Genomic DNA, 11,525 nt, shown 5'->3' on the forward strand with positions numbered 1-11,525 from the left:
GACGGCATCGAGGCGGCGCAAGATAAGGGCGAGATTACTCGAGCCGGGCGCCCGAAAGTCAGCCCTTCCGAGGACCCACCCCGGAAATGAGCCGCCCGATGGACGATCGACAGATATATCCATATCGGTGACTCGCGTCTCCGTTTTGGCTCGCGCCGAAGCGTTTAACGACGGCGACCGCCTGTCCGGCGAGTCTTGATGAGAGTGCTAACGAACGTCGTAAACGACTCGGGTCTTACCGATCCCCTTTGAAATCCCGCCGATAGATGAAGACGCCAGATCGCGAGTTTTACGGCGCTCAATCGCTCCCTAAAATATCAAAGCGCTAAGAACCAATTACCCCGCATCTACGCAGCCGTGGAAATTTATAATTCCATGAAAAAGTTTAAGAAAATTCTCCTCAAATTTATCCACGGCGGAGCGGTATGACATTGTATGCGGAATTTTCCCCGTCGTCATACCGTAAACGGGTACAAAAAATATAAACGTCGCTCTTAAAGAAAAACCGATTTTAATTTCTTTTTCTCTCTTTTTTTTTTTCAAGTGTAACAATCGTGAACGTTGGAAACGTGAGAATAATGATAAATTCGAGATTGCGCATAGGGCAGATTTATGATGTCATTTTCGAATGAGTCGGTTAAAATGTCCGTTTAGGGGTTAATTCGTCAGCGGAGGGAAATTTTGGAAACCTGTCGTCGGATAATCGTCGGAGACGATCTTTCGCGTTGCGCGTCGCAATGTCGGGCGGGGGCGCTCGCGCAGGGGATGATATATTATCGAGCGCTGTTTGCACTTTGACAACATCGCGGGGCATAAAAACGCTGACTCATTTAAAGCGGCCCCCGGGATTGCCGGAGATCCGCGTGCCGCCCCCGGCCCCTGCGATCCGCCCCCGACCGCGAGCCACCCCCAAGGCGATCCGCAGCATCCACCTCCTGGACCAAGCCGCGGCATCTCCGTGACTCTCTCTTCTTCCGCGCCACCGGCAATCGGACCGTTCCCACCCCCTGCGCAATCGCGTCACTACCCCCCTTCCCTGGTCGTTTATAATTGCGATTCTTCGTATAATTTTTATTAAGACTAATTAATTGCAATGGCCTGTATAATTCAGTTCGGTAACAGTTCCTTCGCGGCGAGGGCGCTCGGGGCGTAAATTAGCGGATGTTCCTCGCCCCCCTTCTTCCTCTTTTTATACCCCAGAAATACCTGCAGCCACTTCGAGAAGATGATTAAGTATAAATACGGAATTAAAACACCTGTGAGGACCCTCGGGATTTTTCTGGGAATTTACTGAGGGCTTGAATTTATTTTAGAGAATTTCAAATGGTGAGGGTGGAGGGTGGTAGGTCAGTGCCAGTCGCGATTAGGTGGAAATTGAAGCTGGATGATTCTTGGTGATTTTTTTCTTTTGCGGAGTTCTGGGGGTAGCTATTGATATTTGGATCGATAGAGTTTAATGCCGGGATTTTTCCATGGCAGTGGAGTCCTAGGTGGAAAGGCCGGCATTATGCTCGGGTAAGACCGGGAGAGCCGACCTTGCTCGGCTCGGATAAGCGCTACGGAAAATCGTCGGAAAATCGTCGGGAAAGTCTCGATCGGCCAAGGCCTCCAGCCGTTGCTTCTGAATATTCGATAGGCTCGGATCGATCGGCTCTTCTCGCGATTCTTTGCCGGCACCCCTTGGGCCGGAAGAGCCAAGGGTGCCCCCTCCTGCAGGAGAGTTTCAGCTGCACCTTCCAGGATTTCGACGAGCCCCAGGGGTGGATAGGGTGGAATATAGGTCGGGTCGAAACTCGGGATTGGTGATGCTCTCATTGAACGAAGAAAATAGGGTATCGCGTGTTAAATTCTAATATCTCGAATCCACATTAGTGTCAGCCATATCAACCCCTTAAAAGAAACGACATGACATAATTTTCGACAAATCCTCAAACTCCATTGAAAAAGATAAAATCCCTGTAATTGTGTTCCCGAATATTGACCATCAAATAAGTTTCCTGTGGCAATTTAAAAATATTAAGGTGCATCATATAGGATACGTATTAAGGTATATTAAATATTAAGGACGGGATATGTGGAAATAAGAAAATTTGAGGAAAACATGAGGGGGGCGCGTTTTCGTTCCCGGAAGTGGAAGGTGCAGATCGCAGGACGTGTCCTCGCTGTCGGCGGTACGTTTACGAGGACAGTTGTAAATCCAGGGGATCCTTTTCCGTTTGGCGCCAGGAAGAGGAAGGACGACCCCGCGGGGGGTCTTCGATCCGGTCCTTCCGGTTTGCCGGCGTCCGCGCCGTATAACGCGCGACAAATTGCCCGATTAACAGGATCCTCCGTTGGGGAAGGTCAGGACTCATTGTCGGCCCGTGGAGCGGATATTAGAACGCAGGACGGAACTGCCGGATTTACCGGATTTACCGGATTTACTGGAAAAGGTGGACGAGGTATCCAGGTATATGTACGCCGTGTCCGGAAGGTAAACCAAAGCCCCGTTGTTCCTCCCCCATAAACAATAATGAATATTGTACGAATTCCGAAACTTCCCTTCCAGGGCGCCTTCGAGTTCATTCACAAACCTTCCTCGTTTGTTTCGAAGAAAAGGGTGGGTGGAAACGTACAAATTCTGCCGACCCCTCTCGCCAAACGTAAAAGATTTCAGGCTAAAGTTCGCCGCGCAAGAAGGATTATCCTGGCGAGGCGACGCGCAGGATCGTCGGTATTATGTAAAAATTGAAGCTGACAAATGATAAGGGCCGGCGTCGTCTAGACGGAAGTACATCTCGGTCGTCGCTTAGTTATCGGTCACATAATGGGGCGTCGTCTCGCCAAGGGGGCGAAATTTACCCCCGAAGTGTCTTCGTTTTTATGGCGGGTCACTTCGAAATTAAGGAAATCACTTCCGGTCGATCGACGGGACTCCGTCTCGTTAGCGAATTCTCCGGAAAACCTCGAAATTTCAAGACCTCCCACTTAGACCTCACCTCCGAATGCAAAAAGAGTTCCGAATAATTCCGAGTGCCACTTTTTAAATTTCTTCCCTCTGAGTAAAAATGGGTCTGCGAGGCTACTACGTTCGGGGCGCTCGTTAACGACTCGTCCATTCAGAAACTGTAGGTTAGTTTTCCGAGAACTACCCGAGTCATTGACAAACAATCACTCCGCATAGGAGCACACCGGATTAGCAGTCCCTTTCCGGCGGAAGTGCCCCGTCTCGATGACCACTTCAAAATTGCAACTCCAAGTACCGGTTGACCGCCATTTAAAGAGCGGCCAAGTTTGGCCGCAATATAAGGACCTACCCCCGAATTCATTGTCACCGTCGTAAACGTACCCACCCCTTGCACCGACTTATACCTAGGCATGCCTGCATCCTACCTGACGTCGAAGAAAAATTCCTAACAAAATAATACCATCCTAACGAACGCAAATTGTGAAACGGCCAGGACCTCGACACTCCACTGACCCGATTTCCCGCCATGGAAAAGCTGGAGTTTTTCAAGGATCCGCAAAAATGCCCGCGAATTCCTCCGTGATTTTTGTCACGTGGCCTTTTTATCGTGTATCAGGGTTTCGTATAGGTTTTTTTATATAAATTCGAGTGGTTCAGCAGGGCGTCCTCGCGTCTCTTATGGGCGACTTCGAGGGGGGTCCGCAAGTTGGCTTCCATTATGCGATACAAGTTGCGGGTAGAGCGACAGCCCACTGATTTTGTATTCAGAAAAGTTCTATTATAAGATTGCTAACTTTTTGCCTGACTGGGAAGTCTGCGAGGAGGAACCGCAGGAAAAGACGACGGCCGTGGTGAGGGGCACGGGGGAGGAGATATCAGGGGGTCGTAGGGGACGAACGCGAGGCACGAGGGGTGCGACTATTACACGAGACGTCAACCTTGCTGACGGCGAACCTCAGGGTGGCATTCAACCCCGAAAGTCAAAATAACTTCCTAAACTTTAACCTCCCGAGTATAAAAGTCGATGCCTTTTCTATCTGCTTGGGAGGATCTCGACATCCGGCCCGGTCGGCCCGATAAAAACACGTCATATCCGTCGTCGACTACCAACCGGATCTCCCTGAGAAACGATCAGGAGCACTCCTCTTTTTGGCCGCTTCAGGATACCACTGGCTCGAGATGGCTGGACCGAGTCTCGGATGTTGCGCGCCCTTAAGATAGGGAGGAGATGCTCCCTCTCGCGGAACCCTATCGGACGAGTTTGCGCCTCGTGAAGAAATCTCTCTTGAAAATAAAAATCTTTTTCAAAGTACAATCTAAATATCGAGATTACAGAGACTAAAATACACATCAAGGTGGAGTAAAAGTGGCGTCAGAGGTCTCGTTTATGAGATTTTTCTCCGAACATAATGTACAGAATCGTGCCAGACTTCACGATACAAAAATTAAATTTCATCCTCCATATTCATATCGTGAAGTTTTGAAAGGATTCGGTACACCGTTCGGAGGAAATTCTCACGAACGATTGACCCCTTAAGATCTCTCTAAATCTTAAATTAGTAAAGGTGGGGAGAATTTTTAGGGCCGCCTTTGAGGGTACCAAAAATCGGGCATTATCTTTCACGAAGAGGAGCGCCGACGCCTGATGTCTCCGGCTTCCTCGAAAGTCCTTCCCGTGTAACATATGCTTTTATCTAAATTAAACAGTGTCGGCGCGATTTTCATTTCCTGGCCCGAAGCCGCTGATGTTATCCTCGGGATAGCGCGTCGCGCTTGCTAAGGGTCGGGAAAGGCTTTCCCCAGCCCCGACGACGACCCTCCGCTTTCTGCGCTTCCTATACCTTCTCCCGGCTCTACTATCTCCCCGTATTCCGACCAATCCCTCGGCCCTTTCCCCTCTTCCTGTCTCCCGGCTGTCTCCGAGCAAACCGCCCCTTCTGCCACCCACTTTCCGCCCACCCGTCAGCCGCGTCAAACTTCCAGATTATATTATACAAAAGCCGAGATACGCCGAGCGCCGCGACGCTGTGCTTCACAGGAAGGACCGCGAATCCTCCCCAAAATGGAGGAGCCTTAAGGGTGTCTCGCAATTAGATAGCATTCGAAAAATCCACCCCAAATGGCCCTTAATATCAATTCCCGACACACACATGGCACATCCTTCCGACTCTCTCTATTGTCAAATATAATTACCCACTACTGTAAATATAGAAAACAACGTTTATAGTAAAGATAGAATTTTCATTGAACTTATTTAGAGGGGTCGATCGAAATCTCGGGGGAAAATCGTGGAGCATCGAATCCTTGCACTTTTTGCCGGCGAGATCGCGCTTTCTCGTCGAGGCACCGATGGGGGAACCTTCGAAAAAGCTGATTGCGCGAGAAGAATTAGCGGAAGAAGCGGTGTGGGACTTTTTGCGACGGTTTTTCGCCGATCTTTGTCTAGGGAACAACGGGCCGGAAAAAGTCGGAAGACGGGAAAAGGTGGAGGCGCCGGGCTCGGACCCGGCTGGGCTGCGCGGAAGATCCGCAGACAGCTCTCGCGCGGACGGAGAATGCCTGATTTTCCGGCGGAAAAAGGAGGGAGGAAAAAGAGAGCAAGGGTGGATCAGCCCCTGGGACGGGCGGAGAGAGACAGGGGAACCCGAGAAATGGACGGATGGGAGGACGCCGATCAATCTCCCGCTTTTCGAATCTCGATTACCGGACTCTGGACCGAAAGGATGCTGCGCGCCGTCCTCCCCTTCCTTTTAGTGTCTCCTTTTTTTATTAACTGCAATAGGAAGGAGACGCGTGGCAGAGATGATTAATTTTTGAAATTAAAGTATTTTTCTATGGGAACATTCGCAAGAATTTGTACTTTTTTATACCGTGGTTATATATTTATTTTATTTAATATAAGGTCCTAGGTACTTTCGTACAAGATGATACAGGGCGACGTGCGCTTCCCCTTGAGCTTCGAGGAAGCGTTAAGTGCAAAGTGCCACCGGATAAGGATTAACAGGTTCAGCCTCTATTTCCGAGCCGCTTTGATTTCCCCACCGAAGGGAAAGACATTTTCCCAGAAATCCAGCGATATACTTTTGCGCCGAAAAGCGCAGGATCTCCGGAGATCAGGCGGAGATTAAAGTCCGTAAAGTCTCCCTTAAGAGTGGGGCTTTGATTTTCCCGTAAGAAGATTACGGTTTCGAGGACGTCCTACCTTCGAAAATACAGGAATTCCCCAAAGAAAGGCTCGCACGTGCGCGCAGTAAGAAGAATCCCGTCCAACCTTTCGAATGATAAGCCGAATTCGTGTATCAAACATCACAGGGCCGCCATTTTCGGGACTGACGTAAAATTCCCCCTGGGCTATCTTCGCGTTTACCCGTGTCACTCGATTTTCGGGTCGTCGGTTGACACGTTCGAGTGAAAGTGCACGAGGAATTCCTAAATTCGTGCATTCCTAAATTCACGCATATCTTAAAAATTCACCTCGCGATAATTTCGGCCAGAAATTCAGGTGATCGAGAGCGAGGAGGGGAAAAAAATCAAAGTCAATGGATTTTCGACACTCGAGGGAGCGGGGCCGGCTCGAGGTATCGATTTCGAAACTCGGCGCGTTTCTAGAAGGAGAGGCTCTTTGGAAAGAGAGGCCTCAGGTACAGGGGTCTCGGACTATCTGTCGGACGAATCGTCAGGTGGGTCCGGGACCGACCGGACGTAGGTTGACCGGTCAGGATCGGCTCGGGTCGGCTCGGTGGGCGGGCAGAAGGGCCAAAGGGTTGCGGTACCAGGAAGTCGATCGGGCCCCGATTGGTCGGCCTTCGGTCGGCGATCGCACCCCGTGGGCCCTACAAATTGGCAGGGGTAGGCGGTCCGCGATGTCAGTCGACGAGTACTCAGGGAGCAGTGAACATCGAGTTTTGGAAGCGTTGACAGTTTCTTCAGAGTTCGCCAAGCAAAAGGAAGAGTCCGCGATGACGCTGGTAGACTTCGGCCACCCCCAGGTGGGACACTCCAGGATCCCCGGCTCCATGGAGGAGGGTTTCTATCCTCTATCGCCGGCCAGCGGGGACTCCAACGTCTCCACGACCAGCTGGAATGGATACGGAAATTCCGGCAACTTCAAAATCGGCGCCAATAGGAATACCTACCCCTGGCAGTTCGACGTCAAATCGGGGTCCAGGGGGCTCCCTGTGAGTGCAGGGATGCTGCAGCAGCAGCATCAGCCTCAGCCACAGCAGCAGCAGCAGCAGCAGCAGCAACAGCAGCAGATGCAACTGCAGCAGGCCCATCCTCAGGTGCAAAGACAGGAGGAGAAACAGCGGAGCGACCCCCAACAACGTCAAGCCACCTCTACCTCCGGTCAAGGTGTGCATCCCGAAATTACTTTCAAATTATTTTTTTTTTACATTTTTAAATTATTACATTACTATACAATCATCGATATGTCGGTTCGTCTGCGTAAAAGTATCATGGACACGCTAGGCGCCGGTATGGAGGTATTCGATAATGGAATTGTTATCGATTTTAATTTTCCCCTGTGAAGGCTAGAAAGTGTAAGTGTAACCGTGCTTGTATCGAGGAGTGGAGGTCCCGGAGGACTCCTTCGGGGACGATTCTTCCCAGGGGACCTTCCGGAAAAAACGGAACCCGGGACGTCTTCGATTCTTCCCCCAAAGCTCGTAACATTCAATTTGAATGGTCCGAGTCCCCTTTGCGCGCCCGGAGGAAACTCCTCGGCGAATGGCCCAGCCTGCGGACATCGCGGAATCGAGATTGATTAACGAGCCGACCATTTAGCCGACTTTAGACTCGGGGGATTATAAAACGACGACGTTTACCGGCCCGGTGGAGGAAAACCCTCGCGAGCCCCCGGATGATGGACTATCGCGGTCCAGTGACGACATATTTATTGGTCGCGAAATATGGAGTGCGGCGAGGACGCCACCGAGGTCCTGCGGGATGTCCTAATGGCCCTTCGAGGGCCATTCAAGACAGATATTCGACCGGTGATACGTTATTCTGTTTTCTTCTCGGAATCCCCATTTCATTAATTTCACTGATTTTATTTATTCTATTGGTCACTTTTATTCGTCATATTCATCATTTTAATTTCATCTCTCCGATTTTAAATCCCACTTTTATTACGAAAAATCTTAAGTGGACCGCAAGGGCGCATGACGTATTTATTGGTATATTATATAGAACGGATTCCTGCAGGATGTCCTAATAGCCGATTGAACACCACCCCAAAATGGGAATTCTCCCGCGGTACATTATAACGCGCTACCCTCTTAACGTCGTAAACCACCCCGCGCATACATCTTATCCGCCACCCTGGTATCAAACCTCGGGGGTAGTTTCGCCGTAAACTCGAAACTCGGTGCCCGAAACTCCGTCCATCTCGAAAACTAGCCCAGTTACTCGAGAAACTGAACGGCCATTCGATCGTCGAAATGCCACCCCGAGTTTCGTCAACCCCCAACCCCCTCTAAGAGAATTTTATCAGGCACAATGGAGGTTAAAATGCGGTAAAAATAAATATTTCCCGAATTTGAACGAGCTGCATTCCACCGTTTAGGCCTTCGACTGGTGTCGTAGACGGAAAATTCCTCGGAATAGCCCCCGGGTTCTCGTTTCTCGGACAAAGATACGTGGCGATAGCCAGAACAATCCATTGTCAGCGGAGGAATTCGCAGTCGCGCCTTCGAAATTCCCTCGACATTGTCTCTTTTGAAGAGCCTATCTCCCGTTTTCGACACCGACTTATCGTCATCTGGACACCACTGTCGCAATCCACCTCGCCTCTATCCACATAAAGTTATGAAAATAGTGTAACATTTTGTAAAATAATCCATGGAATAATCGGAAAATCGTCATTACTAGCCGAACTCGATTTTCGCTTCTCGCTCGGTCGGTAAATAAAACTTTCCTTACGAACCGCGATAACGCCCCCGACTTCAGCTCGAAACATTGCTAATTTTTCACAGCCACGCGATTACATACACACTCGGGCCCTCGCTCGGCTAAATATAGATACGTGCATGCATGCACTCGTGGAGAAATCATAAATCAAACAAACGCCCGGTCCCGCGGTAGATTACCATCTCGTTTTACACTTTTTCACAGGCCGGCACGCAACTTCACGACATGGCCAATTTCGCAGGGCCTCGTCGCCTTCTAATTGTACTTCCCCGTCTCCGGTAAGAGCGGCTTCCCCGTTTCGAAAATTCCATGGATCCTTTCGAGTTTCGTTATCTCGCGTTCTTATCTCCAAGGCCGGGCCATCGACCCGTGGCGGAGCGAGCGTCCATGAAAGTCGGCCCTGACGAAAAGGAAAATAAAATATTGATAAGCCCCATATCACGCGAGTTACCTCCACGACTGATTTTCCTGTTAACTCGTAGACGGGATTTTGTCAAATCCTGGAATGCGGAATTTTCTTTCCTTCCATGTGGTCTATTTTTCGGAACGCTCCGATGTGGTCCGACATGCCGAAGAGACTCCCGCCCACGAGGCGCGTCCACAATGTCGTCGTAAATTTGTCAGATCGACGGAAAATGGCATATTTACACGTTCGCCGGCGACTTTGAGGAAGTCTCGAACGAATCGCTCTGGTGGTAAATTTTCTTGGTTTAACCGTTTAATCCAATATTACGGTTCTAGTGGCGGGCTTTGAAGGACGCAGCGGGAACCATGGCCTCCTCGTGGGCGGACATGTCGCCTGCTGGGCGACCCTCGAAGAGGTAGTCGCTTTCCCGTCGACGTGTCGTCCCCCTGTCCTGGCAACGCTAATAAGACGTAGAAATATATGATTAAAGAAATTCTGCTCGATGGGCAATTTTTTAAAAAATCTTACACCCCCGTGAAATGAATTCTACGCGATGATTAAGACGGAGTGAATAAGGAATAGAGAGTACAATAAATACTAGGATGATCGTGTCTAATTAAATCCCTCGTGAGAGAGCTGCATTTTTCGGAAAAACATGATTGAAGTAATATATGATTTAAAAAAAGTCTGGTTGATAACCAATTTATTAAAAAAAATTGTAGACTGCCGTGAAATGTATTTTATGCGATCGTCAAGACGGAGTGGAAAAAGGAGATAAAGAGTACAATAAATACGAGGACCATCGAGTATAATTAAATCCCGCGTGAGAGGGCTCCATTTTTCGGAAAAATCGCCGACAGGTGGAAAGGTAGTGATTATGTTAAACGCGGTCTCGGTACGATCCATCACGCCTTTTTTCTGGGCCTACATAATACGCCGCGTTTGTGCGAGTTGATTAACGGTTCGTTTCCTCAAATTAAGAGTTAAAGGGATTTACTTCGTTCCGCGGCGCCTCGCGACGTGGATTGGTCCTTGAAAGTGGGCAACAAAAATAGTAAAAATTTTCCCAGAGACATCGAAAGAGTAATAACTAAAGAATGTTATTTATTCCAGGTCAGCAGCGCAAGCAGAGTACCGGAAAGCGATCCAGAACCGCTTATTCCAGCGCCCAGCTCGTGGAACTGGAAAAAGAGTTCCACTGCGGTCGCTACCTGTGTCGGCCTCGTCGTGTGGAAATGGCGGCAGCCCTTTGTCTGACGGAACGTCAGATCAAGATCTGGTTCCAAAACCGACGTATGAAGTACAAGAAGGAGCAGAACTCGAAAGGCGCCGGAAGTCCCGGAAAATCGCCCGCAAGTGTCGGCGGTTCTCCCATGAGCGGCAAGGATGGGGCCACCGGAATTGGTTCCTCCCCGAGTTCCGGGATTTCCGGAAATCCAGGAAATACGGAATGGACCCCTCCGAAGATGACTCTCCAGGACCCTCTCATCCCCACGACGGTGTCCTGCTCGTTCGCTTCAGGGACCGATCAGGCTGTTAGCTCCTCCACGGAGAAGGAGTTCCAGTCTAAGAACGTAAAGCAGTACGAGAATTCCGCATTCTATCAGGTCCAGGATGTGCAGGCTCACTACCAGGATAGGCAGTCCTACCTGTATCAGCAACAGCAACATCAACATCAGCAGCATCCCGACTACCCCTCCCAGCAAGCGCCCCAGTACGTCCAGCAATTACAGTTCCAGCAGAAGGACTCGCAGCTGCAGCTGCAGTGGCAGCATAATCAGGCCGTCTTCTCGCAGAGCAATTACCAGCACTACTCCGACGGTCTGTACGCGCAGGAGCAAAATTGCTACTCCTACGGGGCTCCTCAAAACGCGTATAATTACGCCAACATGCGCGAGGACGCATACGCATCCTTGCCCGTCCTGACGGACCTCACGTCCTGGCTGCCGCAGAGCTCCTATCAGCAGATGCAGAACAGGAACCTGGTGGACGTTGTCAGCGACTCCTCCGAGTGCCAGGACGACGGGGTAGACCTCACTAACCTGTAATTTAAGCGGGCCAGGAATTTTACTTTAAGGACATTTCTGGGGAGATTTTTATAGCGCACTGTCAGGACTCGCGCGGTGCCTGGATGTACTTTTTTGGGCTTTGTATACACGCGGGGGCCATTTTTCGGCCAAGTCCGGAATCTTATCAGGAACTCCTGGACAACGGGACTGGCAGAGTCCTGGCCGATTGGTCATGACTGCACTCGCCAGGAAC

The 11,525-nt window shown here is 50.1% G+C and overlaps 1 protein-coding gene across 1 annotated transcript; it reads left to right on the forward strand.

Moving 5' to 3' along the window:
- Nucleotides 1-6,810: 6,810 nt before the first annotated feature.
- Nucleotides 6,811-11,311, forward strand: LOC105697509 (probable serine/threonine-protein kinase yakA). The gene is made up of 2 exons (XM_012420868.1): nt 6,811-7,300; nt 10,377-11,311. Exons 1-2 carry the CDS (start codon nt 6,811-6,813, stop codon nt 11,309-11,311), a joined length of 1,425 nt encoding a protein of 474 aa, XP_012276291.1.
- Nucleotides 11,312-11,525: the final 214 nt, after the last annotated feature.

This window comes from Orussus abietinus, unplaced genomic scaffold, assembly GCF_000612105.2.
Source record: "Orussus abietinus isolate OABI.00-Male unplaced genomic scaffold, Oabi_2.0 scaffold25, whole genome shotgun sequence".
NCBI classification, from domain to species: domain Eukaryota; kingdom Metazoa; phylum Arthropoda; class Insecta; order Hymenoptera; family Orussidae; genus Orussus; species Orussus abietinus.

Bases quoted from the DNA above. Each gene is read 5' to 3' on its own strand.
- LOC105697509 (XM_012420868.1), top strand. From the start codon at position 6,811: ATGTCAGTCGACGAGTACTCAGGGAGCAGTGAACATCGAGTTTTGGAA. The intron at 7,301-10,376 runs GTGTGCATCCCG...TATTTATTCCAG, and splicing joins CACCTCTACCTCCGGTCAAG to GTCAGCAGCGCAAGCAGAGT.